This window comes from Aulonocara stuartgranti (genome assembly GCF_965226115.1).
Source record: "Aulonocara stuartgranti genome assembly, chromosome: 4".
In the NCBI taxonomy this organism is placed as follows: domain Eukaryota; kingdom Metazoa; phylum Chordata; class Actinopteri; order Cichliformes; family Cichlidae; genus Aulonocara; species Aulonocara stuartgranti.
The window spans coordinates 3,785,714-3,804,755 of record NC_138942.1 but is presented as its reverse complement, the minus strand read 5'-3'; the positions used below and the strand labels follow the sequence as shown (position 1 = coordinate 3,804,755).

The 19,042-nt window shown below is 39.2% G+C and overlaps 1 protein-coding gene across 4 annotated transcripts; it reads right to left on the bottom strand.

Moving 5' to 3' along the window:
• Positions 1–578: 578 nt before the first annotated feature.
• On the bottom strand, positions 579–17,264 carry mmd (monocyte to macrophage differentiation-associated). Of its 4 annotated transcripts, none has more exons than XM_082529746.1 (7): positions 17,166–17,261; positions 6,701–6,782; positions 6,438–6,598; positions 5,290–5,364; positions 5,093–5,194; positions 3,018–3,087; positions 579–2,278 (listed from the first exon to the last, which is right to left on the bottom strand). In XM_082529746.1, exons 1-7 carry the CDS (start codon positions 17,201–17,203, stop codon positions 2,075–2,077), a joined length of 732 nt encoding a protein of 243 aa, XP_082385872.1. In that variant the 5' UTR covers positions 17,204–17,261; the 3' UTR covers positions 579–2,074. The 4 variants fall into 4 exon arrangements, with proteins under 4 accessions (XP_082385872.1, XP_082385869.1, XP_082385870.1 ...); XM_082529743.1 differs by lacking the exon at positions 17,166–17,261 and adding an exon at positions 7,789–8,253; XM_082529744.1 differs by lacking the exon at positions 3,018–3,087 and having other exon boundaries at positions 17,166–17,264.
• Positions 17,265–19,042: the final 1,778 nt, after the last annotated feature.

Below are 19,042 nucleotides of genomic sequence, written 5' to 3'. Positions count from 1 at the left end.
GTAGATGGACCAGTGGGATCACAGGATGGTAACCTCAGAGATATTTCCTGCTTTGTGTGAAGAGAAATGATGCTTTGTGTCTAAAAAACACAATTATCCTATCGTTATTGAAAGAAACGCAAAGTAATGTAAATATCACACCGAATACTGAATCCTGTTTGGATTCGTGCTTCAGGGCCTTGAATCACTTTTTAAAATTATGATCATAAAAGTTTAAATTAATAAGTTTAAAAGTGTATAAATCAGGCTTGACACTCACTACCAAAAATATATTTGTACCACAAAGAAGTAAAAGTTGTGACATTAGCGCTGAATATAATATAACGAATAATTAAGCAGACTCTGGGGCTTTCTTGTTAAAGCAGAATTACATATTTATCTGTTGTAGAGGGATATTAAAAAAACCCAGCAGCAGCCTAAATGAAGAGCCTGAGATGTGCTCGTCTAAATCCTCTTAGAAACTCAATAAAGGCAGATTCTAGTTTCTTTTGTATGGAGCGTCTAATGAGAGCTGGATTAGACACAGACACAGTCAGTGCAAAGTGAATTTAGGAGAAAACCTGAAAGAGATGCAGACGTAGGGTTTCCTCGTTTTTTTATTCTCACATCAGAAAGGTGGAGAAGCTTTCGTGGTTATGCAGCACCGTTAACAGCCAACAGAAGATATGAGAAGAATTTTGTTTCCCCTGCAAAGGCCAGGAGCATGTCATTAACAGAGCAAAGAAGAGAATGTACAAACATTACAAAACAGTGGTTAAGGAAATCATTCAGCTCCAGACATCACTAAGAGGAAAGCAACAGGATTATAACTGTACAAATCAGGAGCCGTGAAGCTAATTTACAAAACCAGCAGCATGAGACAAAGACAGGAACACGAGGATTTCCCCACTGATCAGACCCTTCCAAAGACTGCAGACGGGGAACGCTGCTCAAACCTGAGCAGTCAGTGGAAACAAATGTAATACTGGACCACAGTACAAAGGTCGTGCATACAAACACTGTTCACATTACAGAGAAAGTGGAGAAAAAAAAAAAAAAAATCATTCTGTCTCCTTTATCCACCTCACCTGATTTCTCTCTCATGGTTTGGCTCATTACCAAAAATCCCACCTTGCCCGAGTCAAACTGAAATAGCATGAGTCGCTTTCATTACGCCTGCCCACCAGCAGGGGGCGCCAACTACTTAGAAAAGAAACAGTGGTTCTCTGAAAACTGCATCTGGTCACAGAAACAAAGCGCTGTGCATTAGACCAAAAAAGTGCAAATGTGAATCAGATGGATTTAAAACATCACTGTAACTTTACAGAAAGCAAAAAAACAAAAACAACTCCATGTGTTCACAAAACGTTACCAGCAGAATACACTGAAGCACTGAGCGGCTCTACACACTGTACATGTGTAACTACTGAGAAGAGTTTTCAATGTCGGCTTGTTTGGCATTGAACGTGTGGTTAGATCACTACTTTGCTTCTTGTTTGATCAAGTTTAAATCAGTTTTCCATTTGAAGAAATGCTTCAGTTTAGACAACATTACAGACCTTTGGCTTCTGTTAAATAAAAGTTAAATTCAGCTCCTACATTAACACTAAAGTCTGATATAACATCATATAAGAGCTACTGATCAGAGTGGATATTTAGCACCTCATTCGATATCCTCCCTCATGTTCAAAACACTGAAACTGATCAATCTCCGAGTTTTGACACTCAAATAACCCCCAAAGTGGAATGTGACTGACTTCAAGTGATACAAAAGACGGCTATCAAATTTCTCAAATACTCTTTCAAATATTTATGAATGTACCAAGGTCAACAGCAAGTGTAAAAGTTCAAAATTCCCTTCCTGACTGTCAAAGGATTTGTTTTTATTTTTACAAAACGGCTATAAAGTAGCTTTTCTTCATTGGCTTAAAAATCTGTTTTCCTTGTTAGAAAACAGTAAACAATTCACGGTCATTGTTTTCGTAAACCTTACGGCTGTCGTTGCAGCTTCAGCGGGCAGTCGAGGGAGTCGCCCCGCGCTCGGCGCGAGAGCACGAGGGTGACGGGACGGGAAGCGCCCTGTCTGGGGTCGCGGTCACGAGTCGAGGAGGGTGTCTGAGCTGGGAGCGTTGTAGAGGTACTTCCAGATGGCGTAGTAGTGCACTGCCGCCGCCAGCGCCACGAACATGTGCCAGATGGCGTGGGCGAATGGGATGACGCCATCGCTCTTGAAGAAGAAGACACCGAGGCAGTAGATGAGTCCTCCACAGGCCAGCTCCTGAAGACCGTCTGTGTTGCTCTGCAAAAACACACAAAAATGGATACATGTAACATATTCATTAAACATTACTGTTTAAAACACATTGCTGACTGTGCACTGATTGGTTGAATCGTTACAACCTGACCAGTGAGCAGGTCGGTAGGAAGAATCGGGCAGCTGGTTTGTAGCAGCTGAACCCTCAAAATGAGATTGAGTAAACCGTTTTTTGTAAGCGCATCGTGGACGGCGCCGTTTTCACAGACGGAAGACAAAGTCGAAAATAACTTTGCAAGAATGATTTGCTACACCTGAGCAGCTAACCCAAGTAAAGTGTGCAGGACATAACAGGAGCCAATGGACATAATGAAATATCAGAAAGTGCACACAAACCACCAAAGCACCACAAAATCCTGCAAAATATTAACAATAAAACATGCAGCATGCACAGAAAAGGATTACTGAGATGTGTGGCTGCTATTTCCACTGAGACCAGTAGAAGCAGAGATTAAAACAAAGACGAGGCGCCACAGCAGGATTCAAAAATTATTTTTCAGCTCTGAATCGTTTTATATGAATCATTAAATCACAAAGAAAACTTTAAATGCATCGTTTGTTTTCTGTGAACTCTTGTCAAACACCCTAAAGAGGAAGTAAGACACACTGCTAACAGCTCCACCCTGCAGATGTTCGGTTTATCGGCTGAGATGAAGAAGTGATGTGAGGGTTTAAGAATTAAGCTGAATGTGATTGTGCTTGTATTAATAAAAATATATATTACCATTGATGTCACCACAGATGCGGGAAAAAATCCCATCGACAAATAGAAGGCCAGCTCAACGAGTTTATACCTGTGGAGGCAAAAAAGGGGGGAAAGAGTGTGTTCACGAGGTCTGTGCCATGCAAAGGAAAAGTGAAACACAAGCAAGGCAGGGAGATGATCAGATCTGACACAGGCGGCGTTTGGAGGATGTGACAAAGTGAAATCATGAGGAAAACAGATTTTCGGGCATGAGTGTAGAGTTTTGAGACGTGTTTTGTATCCAGGGAAGAGTTTCGAAGCACTGTGGTTACTTCAGACCAGAGGTGGGACCAAGTCATTGTTTTGCAAGTCTCAAGTAAGTCTCAAGTCTTTATCCTCAAGTCTCAAATCAAGTCTCAAGTAATGTCAGGCAAGTCAGAGTCGAGTCTCAAGTCACTGGTGTAAAAGTCCGAGTCAAGTCTCAAGTCTGAAACTTTGAATTTCAAGTCCTTTCGAGTCTTTAAAAAAAACAAAAACGAAAAAATAATGTTGCAGTTATGCTAAATGTAAATATTAGACCATGTAATTTTAAAATCTGTGTTTTTCTCAACACATGACAAAATAGTGAACTTAGAAAATATACACAAATTGTGAAATTGCACCTCTTTAAAATGCAGCTCAATTAAACCTAGCTCCAAGAATAATTTTCACCGACAGTTCTGAGATACGCTGCATGTTATTCTTGGATGCGGTTGTAGGACCGGCTTTAAAATCGCATGACAAAAATATACACATTAAAAAAAACTGCATCACCAACGTAGCCTGGACAACATTTGCTAGTTAGATGAAGTCAGCTATCTCATCTTAGCATATTTATATGCATATTTATAATTATACGCTTCTTGGAGTGAGTGCATACACTCGTGAAGTTTAGTAACTTCAGGTCACTGCAACAAGCCCAGGTACAGTTTACCGACGGATGGGTGCAGGACCTTGAAATGCACCGTGTAGAAAGAAAGACCATCGTACTTATCATAAGTTTACCAGTCTCACAAATCGTCTTCATAAATACACATTCCTTAACCGTTTATTAATAGGACCTTTGAGCTCAACGGTAATTAATTAGCAGTGGAAATAATTTCTGGTAGCATCACAGAAATGTAGCAGTGACAATAATATTGTATGCTGTAATCGTACTGGGCAATTAGTGATACAAAAAACCTGTTTTATCCTGTGAATAAAAGTATATGTTTTTGTCAATGTACCATAATAACAGAAGCGAAACGCAATATTGTGTCAGGACAATTCACTATTTATGCACAATAAACAAAGGAGCATAGCGCGACAATTTCTGTTCAGAGCCAGACTTGCTTGTAACCTATATCACCAATTATGTTAAGAAAAATGACGTATTAACTACAACAGCAGACTGACCTTCGTGTAAATGCTTGGAGCAGACTAACCTGTGAGCTGGAGGATTCTGGGACGTTATATTTGATCTTTGAATGGCTGCAATCCAGTCGCCTCTTTGTTACTTCGGAAACATGGCTCGAACAATTTCTCTTCAACGACGTAATCCGATAACAACCGATCTCTTTACCCGTCGGCTTCCCGTGGCTGTCATGCGACCGGCTATTGCAGTTAATAATACAACAGCTTCTTGCCATTTTTGTGTTTCTTTTTATCGCTGTGTGACTGATTTTAATTGAAAGCCTAGTACCGCTTGCCACGAGTTCCCAGAATCCTTTGCGGTTCTACCCGTGAATGACGTCACATTTTCAATCTCTATATAATATGCATGTTAAATTTTATATTTGGGGTAAAATATCAAGTCTTTTCAAGTAAACCGGTTCAAGTCCAATTCAAGTCCCAAGTCATTGGTGTAAAAGTCCAAGTCAAGTCACAAGTCTTAGAACATTTTTTCAAGTCAAGTCTAAAGTCATAAAATTAATGACTCGAGTCTGACTCGAGTCCAAGTCATGTGACTCGAGTCCACACCTCTGCTTCAGACTAACACAGAAAGACATTTCTAGCTATTGTGATTTTTCTTTCCTGGCTTTCTCAATAAAATGTAAAAAAACGAATGAAGAGTGAAAAACACTTTGCGAGCTCACTTTTCATGGTAGTTGAAGACATAAATGGTTCCAGCAGCAGCCATGAGCCACACAAACCAGCGCATGTGTGCTGCGAGGGGGCCCAGTTCACGCAGGTTCAACCTGAATAAAGATGAAAATCCAAATTAGATCAAGTTAGATCTCCGTGTATGACTCAGGTCCAGGGGAGTATATCATGCTGTCTGTCTGACACTCACCAAGGTGTGTAGGAGGCAGCAATGAAGAAATAGATGACCACTCTGTCACACATGTGAAAGCAATGCTCCACTGACCTGAAACAGACGACACTCAGGTTTATGCCGTTTTCCTCAACAACCATCATTTTCATGCCCACTTAGGCAGAAACATTTCTGCCTAACAGGACGTGAGATTGTGTTTCCATACCAGCAGTGAGTAATTTGCAAGTGTATGGAAATTATTGTCTGAGCAGGACAGACAAAGAACCACAAAAAAAAAAAAAAAAAATAACAATGAGGTCGCAGGTCATTTGTCTGCAGCGTGACGCAAATGCAAACAAAGTGAATTTGCTAACACGCTAAAGGTAAACAAAAGAAGATGGGACATACGAGTCACCATAACAGGTCAACATTTCACAGTATCAAAGTATGAGAAGCACCACACCCACTCACATGATTTTAAAAAAAGCAAAAGAAATAATGAAATGGAAAGAACACGCTAACGAAAGCATTACTCGATACACAGTAATGTTGTAATTCGCAGCGGCGTCTGAATATGTAGCATTATGTCCTGCGCAGTGATCAAAAATGATAGAATGACAGAAAAATGGCCGATGGATGAGAAGAAAGATGGCAGCGTATATCTACCTAAAAGCAACAAAGTATTTGTGAAAGCAAAGCAACAAAGAATGTTGATTTTATTCATTTAGCTCACACCAAATATCATCATCATATTTTAATTATTTAATAACAAGAAAACAAAGGACTGTCCAAATGTGTCTTTTCCAAAAAGCTCACGATATCCGGAGACTGATCGTATGTATGAAAGCTTTTATTAGAACAGTCACTCAAGGTAATACTTGAAATTCCATGAGATGACCTCAAGCACAGATTAGAAGTGGGCCATAAGGGTCCGTCTGCTTTGCATCACTTAAAATAGCACCAGATTTTTTTTTTTTTAAATGGATGCACGAAGCAGATGATGAGGACAGGAAGTCAGAGAAATGGCACAGAGAATGTGGGCAATTTCCAAAAATAAAAGAGCCTGTGCAGACTAAACGCTCCACTTTGGAAACACTGGAACAAAACTAACACAAAAACACACACACCCACCAGTATTTCTGGCATGAATCTTCTGCCTGAGTGCTTATTAATGCTTCAGTCCTCACCTCATGTGACTCTTCTTCCAGGTGATGATATGAAACACGGTGGAGACGAGGAAGAGGGCACACAGGCCCATGCCGTACACCCAGGCCGTGATCCTCTCCCAGCGGTTGTCCGACAGACAGTGCAGCAGCGTCATCCCCACGAAGGCTGGCACGATGAGGAGCTGCAAGGATGAGGGAGAAATCACAGAATAAATAAATTATTAAGACAGTTAAAGAGCAACTGTGAAATTACACGGAGGCCTAAACAGTTTGGAGCCACTCACTGCATGGGTGTAAAAGTTTGCAGCATGCTCATAGCAGGTAGGCTGGTAGCGGCAGTTTGCAGAGGCCCGTCTGTTCATGAACCTGAAACACACACAAAAACAAACAGAACAAAACATTAAAAGACCCCACGGCACCTCACCAACAAACCCACCCTTCAGTATCTGCGCTTTAAGAGAGGAACTTAATTACATCAGAGGGACAGCTCAGGTGGAGACAAAGTTTGAGCTGTGGATGTCCCTAAAAACAAAAGCATCCAAAAGAAGAACTTTATCTAGACAATATGCGTACACTGATTTTTTGAATATTTATGTACATTTATTTATTCATTCTAACATCACATATTACACAACCCGTGCAAAACAATTAACATAGGTTACATGTTGTATATGTGCTTATATATGTGCCTGGCCTTTATTCTTATCATTAGAGCTATCCTACCTTCCAAGTACAAAAAAAGAAATACCAGCAGACAGATGAACAACAATATTCTCACATTTAATGCTTTGAAATATATTTTTCTGAACACTGAAAAATGCAAATACTGCTCAAATCACACTTACTCTCCTGCACTGAAAAAAGTCTGTACACAGTTTCAAGTAAATTATGATTTTGTTTTAAACTTTATTTAAAAAATAAACCAAATCATTATAAACAGTGGCTCAGTGTGATCATATTAAATAGTCTAGAATTAACAACAACATCTGCCATTAGCTTATTTTACTGTCTCCGAACCAAAAGATTAAGATATTTAATTAAGATTAAGTGTAAGATGTAAGTCGAGGCCAGAAAATGAAGCACTTTTTTAAAATCAATGTTCGAAAAATAATTTATTATCACTCGTAGACTGAATTATTAATTTTAAATCACAGTTTAGCGCCAGTTTGTTAAAATTTAAACGTTTCGATATTTAAAGTGAAAGTTCCTTTCGTTTGTCTAAAACAGCGCTTTGCTAACGGCCAGTAGAAAGAGGAACCTAAACACTGAGTGCTTTATAAAAGTATGTAGCGTTGAAACCTCCCTGTTTTTTCTCCAATCTCATCCAGGCACAACCAAAACAGCATTTCTCGTTTTTCAGATTTCCGCTTACCTCTGAAAGCTGTTCACACGCTTCATTCCGGTGTCTTTTTTTAACCGCGGGAAGCAACGAAAAATGGACCACAGCCAGCAAAGTAAAGAGCAAAAGCCCAGCTTTAAAGAGGGAGGGATAAAACAATAAACTGTCCTGACAAGCCAAAGGAAACGAAAGGCCTAGCATTAGCTAGTCGGCTAACGTTCTGCTGTTCATAAGCTAACTTGCACTACGGCTACAAGGCACCGGCAAAATTAATACCCCTGCTGCAAAGGCACCATTTTAGTCTTTTTCGTAATACCATTCTGCAGCAAATACTGACTCACTGCCTCTTCTTTGCGCAATAAAGATCCATAAGCACCCCGTGGCAGCCAAGACAAACTAAAAACACCCCCGCAAATAAGCAACCCCGCCGGCCAAAGACGAGCTGCTACCCGCTGATCCGCTCTACAAAAAATATGATTTCTTTTTGAGCTGCACAGAGTCACAGCAGTGGTGAGATGCTGAGTGGCACGGCATGAGCCAATGAAGAGCAACGACGTCGGAAAACGACCAATCAGATCTCAGGTGGGCGGGATCCTGTAGAGGGATGTGTCATTTTTGGTTGACAGTTAAAATAGTGACAATGGCACAGTTTATGGCAATGACGGTTGAAAGGATAGTAATAAAACACAATTAGTCTTTTCACCTTCTAAGATGCATAAGGCTCAATTGAAAGTTAATTAATGATTTACCAGCACTTTTAATAGTTTTTTAATAGTTTGCAAAGATTTCCGGCTGCTGTCCATCATCATTAAACTTCAGTTTATTAGGAACTGTTTGACCTTTGACGTTAAACTTTGTAAATATGGGAACAATGGTTTCCTAACCATTATTTGATTTGTTTAATTTTTAACTGACCTCCTGCAAATTAAAACAAGAGTGATTTCTAAGTTTCCTAAAATATGCCAGGCTGTGCACACTCAGTAGTCTGCTGCTGTTCTAGTAAGCAAAACAAGCTCTGTGGGAAGATCTTCTAAGATGGGGATGTGGTACATATCACTGTTGTTGTCCCTACAGTATACAGTCACCATGAAATCTTAGCATGTAATGCTTTAACTCAGTTTCAGCTTCTTTTTGCAGATATTAATCATATGACGGATTTTACAGTAGGCTTAAAACATGAAAAATGGGCCGCTTTATCTTAAAAGTTTCTTATGGTGCAGCATGAGTTTATGCAGCAGCAGACTGACTCACACAAGCAGAGAGTGAACTACACACAGTATCACACTGTGACAGCCTTGTTACATAATAGCACCACAACTTGACCAGTGCCCCTTAGCTATAAGAGAGCTGTGAGAGTGTTTATGTAAGACTGAAGTGAAATCCTTCGGATTAATGAAGTTCACGCCGTGCAGTTTTAGCCTCAGAGCATTCGTACCATCTTCTCTGTCTACGAATGTTTTATAGCTCAAAGAATTTGAATATTTTTAGCAAACACCACAAAAATCTGGTTATATTGCACATTGGAAATTGTACACCCCTCTTGGGTGTAGCCTGTCACTGTAAATAAAAATCAGCACACAGCAGTTACTACACCAGCGAGGGCAGAGAATAGGATTGATCCAGACAAAGACAAACGGCTCATTGTGCTTGGTTGAGTTTTAAAAAGGACGTTGGCACAGACAATGGGAGAGTGCCAGAGGCCATGTGTCAAAGGACAATGTCTTCTGTTCGGTTTCTCTCTTAGTTGACACTGGCCTGAGAGCTGCAGGTGGCAGCCTGTCACAGCAGCCTAGAGTAGCTTCCTGTCCCTAAACAGTCCAGGTCTGTCTGTGTCTCACTTGCACTGATCACCTTCTCAGCTGGATGGAGTTTCCCTGCTGTGTAACCTGCACTCTTGAATCGCAGGAGCAGCTGTATCAATTTGCACCTACTCCTGTCACCATGAGGGCAGTGACTGGATTTAAAGCTGCAACCTCATCTTACTGCTTCCAATACTATTGTCACGGAAAACAACACCCAGTGCTTCACCAAAGCCCTACAGTTCAGGAAAATCAAGCAGATTTGTATTTTCCTCCTATCTCGACTAAAACAAACCAATAATTAACGAATTAATTTGAGGTGTTGTGTTCATTTACAGTTCGAAACTATCATTATCAGTCTCTTGAGTCACATTTCCAGCCTTCTGTTTACTCTCCTTTAGCTCTGTTTTGGTCACATTCTTCCTCAGCTGCTACACGATCAAGTACAATCATCAGGTGCTCTGTAAATAAGTGACTGTTGCATTTGAAAAAAAAAAAGACTATTAACTTGAAGAGTAAAAGTATGGACTAGAAAGCTAAACAATGGCCTGAAACTCACTCACAAAAGCCCAGAAGAACTGCAGAGTCCAGCACTAGTTATTTGTTATCTTTTATCATATATCAGACTGTATCTTTTTTAATTGGTTTGATCGACTTCTTCTCAAACTGAATTTGAGAGTTATTCAATGATTTAATCAGAATTAAGATGAAAAGTTTTATAGGGCTCAAAGCAAAGGAACCAAATGGTCATTTTATTGTCTCGTGGAAATACTTCGCCTCCGGTGCAGCTCGACCAACAACAGCCCAGTCAGAGAATGAAGCAGCTTATGTTTCACTGAGTCATGAAGCTCACGCTGGAGACCTAAAAGCCTTTATACAAACTTCTCCATATATGTGAAATTATTCCAAAGGACCTGCAATTAGATTGTGATGCGTTACTTCTGTCCTGTTAGCACTGACACACCTGTTAGAGCAGGATTTACCCAGCCGTCAGAATGATTGTGATAAAGAGCGATTACATTATTACACTAACAAACTACAGCTGCAGCGCTGCTCTAACAGACTCTTTGCATTTTATTTTGCTACAGTAAAAATTTAACCAAAAACACACGCGCGTCAGAAATCTAAGGTTTCAGTCTGCTGAGTGTAATATTTCATTCCTGCAATCATTTATTGTTTGATTATTTTATGAACTAATTGCGTTAATCCAGAAATATCAAAAGGAGACTGAGAAATGTTTATATAACTATGGAAATTCCTAAATGTACTACTTTATTTTGAAAAGGAATTGCAACAGCAATTTAGAGTAAGCTGAGCCGATTCTGTGTTATTTAACTTACATTTGAGTGTCTTTGGTCATCTTTAATCTGGAATAATTGTTTAAAATCACAAAGTTTTTATCATTTTTTTAATCTCAGTCCATATTTCTGATTGAATGTAGGACGCTCTATGATAGCCACAAACTGGGGGCTTCGTATCTAAAACGTTTACTACTTTATAGTACTACTATATAAGTATATAGACTGACAGAACATTGTTAAAGTTCTCACTGATTAGGTTTTGGAAATACAAGTCCAACCTGTCTTTGCAGATGACGTAAATGCTTCCAAAGTGTAAACATGGGGATTTTTACAGTAAAATGTGACGCGGTCTTCAGCATTTCCTGCTTTGCCGATCATTTCTAGTCCCCACACACCTGTTCCTTGTTTTCTCACCAAGCCACGGCACATCCCGACCCTGTGATGCTAGAATCTGAGTATTTTCATCTGATACAGAGGCCAGCTTCCTGTTTTACTTCAGGCTTGTGTGTAACCACAGCTAAAACAAATCAAATCTTTGTAATCTCTCTGCAACTGTATGAATAGCTACAGTTAGAAATGCACGCTATCTAATCTTCCTGATAGCCCGGGGTCAGGGTTCAGGTATGCTTATGGTGCACCTGGAGAACTTTCAGTTTCCTTAAAAACATTTACTGCAGACAACACAAGGTGGAAAACACGACTCAGTCCTCCACATGTAAATACTGATGCAGGATTAGCAGAAAACCAAAGAGAAAGCACGGCTCTCGGCTCTTAGTAGATTTGTCTTGTAGGGGAAACGTATAGACAAGTGCCCTTGGAATAAAAGAGGCTTTATGTGTACATGTGACAGGGGGTTAAACAGCTTTGTAATTGGTTTACTGTTTCAGGGTAGAATGCAAAGTCCATGGGTAATATCCAGTGGGTGATGAGGGGGAGGGGAGGTATTAAGAAAATGAGTATTTAAGACATCATTTGGTTGTTGCATATTAGCTAAATGAACCGACTGTGTTTGAGAATAGAATAGACTAGAATATCCCTTTCATGTACACGTATGTCGCCGTAATGAAATAAATGTACTGAATGTATTTAAAGTGTCATCACAAACCCCAAACATAACTTTACTAAAAATGAAGGCAAATAGTTGCTTTATTTTATTTAAAATTTCATGCACTTTTTGATTGCAAATTGTTTCCTTTTGCTTTCTCAAAAAAAGGACAATCAGTGTCGCACTACTGACAGTATGTTTTTGCTTTGCCTCATTATGTTGCAAACCTTTAATAGAAACATTAAAGCTTGCCATCACAGGGCTTTACTTTGACATTGAGCAGAGGATTATTTTACACTCTCCTGTTTGTCATCACTCACTCACTCCACTCATGGTGTCACAGTTTTCCTCATCTATTTAATAGATGCAATTTAATATTAACTACAAACACAGGAACAGCTTATTTTCCTTTTCTCGTCTTCCACAGTGAAAAAACTGAATCGAATATAATAAAATGAATAAGTGTTAATTAATCATGAACAATCTGTTTAACTGCCATCGAAAGAAAGAAAATGTCAAATGAATGAAACGTTTTTAAGTCTAAATAACTATTTAAACTTAAAAATGTTTAATTTGGCTTTAGCATGATGCACAATATAAAAGTACAATGGATCAGCACCTTTAAATCCCAGTGATTTTACAAAGCTTCTCATTCATCCAATCACCTGCGCTGCACGCTGGCATGCCATTGCCATGCAGAGAGGGCACAGCCTGAACCTCTGAGCCTGTTAATGATGGACAACTGGTCTGACGGGCAGAGCCACAGTCACCGCAGCACGAAAATGCAAAACTAAACAGAGTATTTAGGTCAGGAGCTCTCCCGCTGCAGCGTTTTCCGTACCCATCTTAATTAATCTCGCATCTATCGAGCTGAGCCTGCCGCTCTGTGTAATGGAAAGCACAAAGGCAGGATTACTATTGCTGCCGTTCTGTCCTCTTTTTACACACCTCAGTGTCAAAGGCCAACATCTATTATATCACAACCAATACTTAGAACGAGAACTGACTGTACTTTAACTGTGTCAGCTGGGAAACACATCCTCATTAGACAGAAATAATTTGGCCTCATTTAAAAAATGTAAAAAAAACTCCATCGATACACAAGAAGTTTTAATACTATATGTACAGTTTTATTAAAGTCTCATGTCTATTAGATTCTGGAAAGTATTGATCACGATGTCACATTTTTCATTTTGGAGGAGAAACTATTGTGAGAGTAGCTGAAATCTGCAAAAATACAAGAATTAGAGTGATTGAAACATTAACTCAAATATTACAGTGTGATTTTGATGTGTGCATGATATAATTAAAGTCTGCTGTTAGTACATTTAACCACCAAACTAAATGCAGTGACCTATCTTAAATGAAATTAGTGCTTAGTGCACATATTCACATTTTGTCCATATTTTATTTAATAATCTGTAGTTTATTATAGACACTGGAGAGATTATATCTCTCGGCTGGCCTGGGAACGCCTTGGTATTCCCCCGGATAAGCTGGAGGAGGTGGCTGGGGAGAGGGAGGTCTGGGCCTCTTTGCTTAGGCTGCTGCCCCCGCGACCCGGCCCCGGACAAAGCGGATGAAGATGGATGGATGGATAGTTTATTATAGATGTTATAGATTTATTTAGGAGTGCTGTGATTGGTGTTCGGTTTTGATGTTTTTCGGCTTTGACTTGTCGATGTTGTGAGATTAAGCCATCCATGGACCCCATGACCACAGTAACACCTTTACTCTCATGTACTGTAGCACATGTACAGTACATGAGATTATCCTCATACATGTTATACATATCTCTGTACAATTTTTCTATACATATTTCAGTACATTGTTGCCTGTATATACAAACTTCAGTTGCTCATGTATGTAGGACCACTTTGTGTCTTCCTTTTATATTTTATATAATTTTCTCATCCGCAGGATAATAAAGGTCTATTCTATTCTATTCTATTCTATTCTACGCATTCGTACTATGTGAAACAAATATTAAAAGGTTGTAATTTTATAATAATTAAAAGGCTGTAAATTATAAACTAAAAGTGCAGTTTTAACAGTAGCAAAGATCTCTTAACGCCCTCTTTTGCCCATTGACCTTTGACCTTTGGTTATGAATTGGTTTCCTTTTTAATTAGGTAAAAAAAAAATTAGTGTGTTTAAATTGGTGTTAATTAAAACTCAGTTACTCTATCATGCTATATCAGGTTTATGTGCCTTATCTTTTATGCTAGTTGCACTATTTTAATTTGCACAATCAAAATTATTTATTGATTTAATTTTTGCACAAACCAGAGAGAATCTAACTGAGGCTATTTCTGGAGCCGTTGTATATTTGTCTTCTGTTTGGCGAGCCTTTCCCTTTACAAAGAATCATCCTGACCTCTTTTATGAATGTGATCTGTTTATGGTGCATTTCTTAGAAGATCCAGGATTACACTGAGAGCCATCCAGACTTTAGATCCAGATTCAGACACAGCTATTTCTGTTGAGGGCTGGCAGCACAGCACAGCCGTAATCACAATGTCCAGAATAATCAGCAAACAGGACGGCTAGCTTCGTTTTTTTCCAAGTTTAATGTTGTTTCCTTTTTGTTAAATCCCAGATGTCTTTTTATATTTGTTTCTGTAAAATGAAACTGAAGCTATCATTGATGAATAAACTGCAAAACACATTGCTGTACCATGATTTCAGTGTTTTATAGCTACAATTACTGTGTATACTCCAAACTGTTTCTGAAAAGTTAACAACAATCATGTAAACTAAATATAAAATATTTTATATCTCCAAATGTGCAACAGGAAAGTTGCAAACTGCTGGAGAAAATGTTGTGAAGCAAATTGAGTTCAGTTCAGCAACATGTGTTTTTATATGTAAAGCAACAAGAGTCGCCTCTGGGTGCTCGAAGCAAAGACACATAATCACAATTCTTCTGTTGTCTCTGAAAATCTGTTTGAAACAAAGACAAAATAATCAACATAGTTTACCAAATGAAGAGAAAGACAAAGAGAAATATAATATACAGACGTTCCTGGGAATTCACCAGCGGACTCAAACATGAAACAGAAAAAATATCTTTCTGCTCTGAAATGTGAAGAAACATTGAAGGAAAATTAGAAATGGAGAAATAAACCGACGGGGTTACGAACAATCACACAAAGAATACATGCAGATGAGTTAAAGCTACGATTCAGCTTTTTGTACTGCTACTATTTATTTCCACACATTTAAATAATGATAAAGGGAATGATGATAGGTCTTTAAAATTAATTTAAAAAATGAATGCAATTCTTTTACATCTGTTAGGAGATTCTTAGATAATTAGTTCGTAATACTGTAATCCTGTGCAATATCCCATCTGCCCTCCTGTCATATTTCTTTTCAAGATTTTCTTATTTAATCACTAGTGTACATATGTTTATATTTATAGATACATATATATTTAGTCATCTTTTCTCTTTTACCACGTCTCTCTAATATTTTGCTCCTTACTATTTTTCTATTTTTTTTTATTATTTTATTATATTTTATTATATTTTCTTCTACTGTACCATGCTGCTGAGTGACTGCTGCTCGTCAAACACATTTCATTGCTATGTTGACCCTGTGCTAACTTGCATATGACAAATAAAACTGAAAACTGACTTTTCTGCTTTTTAAATCTATTAAATGTATATTATATTATCAATTGTTAATTTGATTGTTTTCTTTTTGTTGGATCTTTTGTTCTTACATGCGGAGCTTTAAATACAAAGAACAGGAGGTGAAAGCTGCAGGGACATAAAAGTAAAGTGAATATCTTTTGATTTACTGATGTGTGAAAAAAACCTACTAAAAGTACTAAAAGAAAACAGGCAGCATGGGAGCACTGGGCAGAGATGAAACAACATCACACACACACAACATAACTAAAGCAACACATTTGAATGTTAATATTTACATTCCTTTTTGACCCTTTGAAGGAAAAACATTACTGTACTGTTAAAAATGGTCAAATCAGTGACCTGCTGTTAAAATACCTTCTCTCTCAGGGTTGGCATTTGCGGTATTTAATTATATTTGGTATTTTAAACTTATATCCGCCCTGTGACACTGAGTACGAGACAGAAACCATTACAGGTTGACAGGTTCTAGTGTCTCAGATGCTCAGATTACAGAGCCAGGAGCACCGGGGTCATTATTGTTAGCTGATTTCTTTTTAGGAAACGCTACAACTGATACAATAGAATCTCATTAAACTAAAGTAAAACATAATTTACCGGAAACATCTTTAGTTTTAGTCTCAGTGTCTGTGATCAAATTGGTCAACACAACCATCAGGAGTCGGTCTGATTTCTGAAACGCAGACCTGACTGTGCGTGGGTGTTTGTATTGTAACACCTGGTCTGAATTCCTGTCAGTTATCACTTATATTATAATTAAAACAACAACAAGCAGTTAGAATAATAAAAGGCACACGAGATTAACAATACAGACGACCTGAAGTGAAAATGTAAACAGTTTGATCACAACCGGAAGGAGCATAAAAGCAGATCATAGCCAAGTCCTGGAAAAGCTTTAGAGATGGAAACGTTAATAACACCCTCTCGTGCACTCTCACTCTGCAGCTTTATGTTAACTGTGCACTGTTTGCTCGACAAACACAGCTAATGTGAGTGCTCGCTTGTTTCTCACACCTTGATATGCTTTATCTGCACTTCGGTGATGTGGCAGACAAAAGGAAACACTTCGAGCTTAACCCCGGCTTTATGCTGCTTATTCTTATCGAAATGTTTAAGATATTAAGCAAATTAACTTTTAACGTGGGGATCTAATAATGCTCGCTCAGGAACCTGATAAGAAACTTTCAACAACTACATCGATGCACGTCACATTTCCTCGAGTTATGTAAGAGGTGACAGTTAGTCCTGCCTTAAACAATTGTTCAGCACTGACCCCTGAACTGCAGCCAGATCTGAGCGCTTGGTTTCAATAAAGCCAAGATGACTGTTTTATATGGCAAAGAGGTGCAAAGTCCAAAGACACTGAAGAATATTTATTCTGCATAACAGCACGTTTTATATTTTTCTAACCTTAATCCAGAACCTTTCATCCCACTCTTCTCAGTCAGCGCAACAGACATGCCCCTCTTATTCTTCATCTTTTATTGGTTGTGACATTTGCTTTCCAGAGGTGACTGCAGGCTTTGCCTTTAGATCCTTGAGATAAAGAGGGATTTCACGTGCATGCACACAGTACTTAAATACATCAACACATGTCACTCTCCCTTACCGTCCGAGTTTGGTCCTATGTAGGTCAAATCGTAGCATTGTCCCAGGAAAAAAGTCAAAACAAAAGAACAAAAATAACCCCAGAAAAATGCAAAAAGCAGTGTATGTGCAAAAATGAGTTGGGTATAAACAGAGGTAAGTTGCACTCAGACCATCGTGCTCTTCTTCTCCCTGAAGTCTGAGTTCGATGGCTCGTGGTAGGTGGTGATCATGTTGGCTGTGTCCCACCGTCCCACAGGTGCTGAGGAGTTCTGCATCACCACCAGTCTGATGGGAGACTGAGTGGGTTGTGGGTCCGGGGCGTACTCCTTGGTAGGATCTTTGCCCCGACAGTCATACATTATACAGGATATCAGGAAGACGAGGAGCAAGATAACGTAGCTGGCGATAAGGATGCAAAGGTTCAAAGTGACGGGGTCAATCTCCTGGTAGTTTTCCAGAAAGCCCATGATGCCTGCCTCATGCTGGGTGGCCCAGAAGGCCCTGAAACCAGCACCTCAGTGGACGGAGAGGCAGAAGGCGTCAACAGCCGCTACACACCAAGAACACTAAGCAAGCCTGGTGACAGCAGGGCTCTCTCTCTCTATCCTCTTCAATCCGCCCTCCCTCCTTGCCCTCCGTCCATCCTCTCTGCCTCGCTCCTGTCTTCTTCCTCCTCTCTGTGTCAGACGAGCGCTGTGGATGTGTGGCTTTGAGGTAAAAATACTTTAATCCTCATCTCTCCTCCAACCTGGAATTTCTGCCATCCCTAGCTCTCTTTAATAGCTTCAGTTGTAACACAGCAACAGATTCTGTGTTACATCATCATGGGAATATTTAATTACTATGTGTGTGACGTATTTTAGCGTGTGTGTGTGGTGTAATCTTAATCTTGATTGTAACTGGGGATTGACGGAGGAAGCCATCTGGCTGAATAGAAGCCACTAAAAAGTCACTCAGATAGAGCTCACACACCAAGCAGAAGACTCAGTCTCACAGAGGGTGCGACACACTTTCTTCCTAAAATATCTTTTCAATGATTTTGATTTTGCAGAACGTTCAAATCCAGACGGATTACGGCACCCGTTGACCTCCGGGTGTCACAGAATCAGAGATTACCACGAAGGGAATCATCTCTGCTTGTGCACGGCACACGGAGGTGGGAAAAACAGGAAATAAAAACAGTAATAAATAATGTGGAACGTCTCAGGTCGTGTTTGCACCTGTTGCTGCAGTGCAGGAAATTTTGAGTGTGATGGACAGCAGGGGGCAGCAGTTATCAGCATTAGAAGAAGTAAAGCTGCAGGTCAACTTTGACCCAGACAACCTTTCTACAAAGAGAGCAGAAATCAAACAGCAACTCGTGTTGAGATAATGACATGAAAAATAAAGAAAGCTACAATTTTTAGTGCAAAACCTTCTGGTTTTTCCACACTGAAGACAGTCTTTGTGTGGTGTGAGATTACAAGCTGGGAACCAAGTTTTAATACAGAATAAGCTACACTAAAGGTCATCACAGATACATAGTGTGCTTCATGAGTAGTAGTCCCAGTGGTATCAGTATTAAACACACAGCACTCATAGCAAAATAAAACCAAAGTCATGAAATTATTGGTTTAAAACCTTTTACAATACTATCTGCAGCAGAAATACTGCAGATGACATTTGATTAATAGAAAATCAGAAAAGATGATCCCACAAGCGTGTTTTCAGACAACATAATCAATCAGGAGGATCACTCTGGGACCTCAGAGTCCTGATTGTGCAAGAAAACCGGAGACTCCAGCTACAAAACAAGAAGGAAGAGAAAAGAGTAGATGAAGGAGCTTTTATTTCTTTATTGTAATGTTTCCTGCCTTTACTTAGAGCTCTACGATTTCTTCTGTTATTTCTGTTATT

Excerpts from the sequence above, each read along its gene's own strand:
- mmd (XM_082529744.1), bottom strand. The coding sequence starts at position 17,203 with ATGCTACGATTTGACCTACATAGGACCAAACTCGGACG. Across the intron at positions 6,599-6,700 it reads CAAACTTTTACACCCATGCA|CTCCTCATCGTGCCAGCCTT; the intron begins GTGAGTGGCTCC and ends TCATCCTTGCAG. Across the intron at positions 5,195-5,289 it reads GCTGCCTCCTACACACCTTG|GTTGAACCTGCGTGAACTGG; the intron begins GTGAGTGTCAGA and ends ATCTTTATTCAG.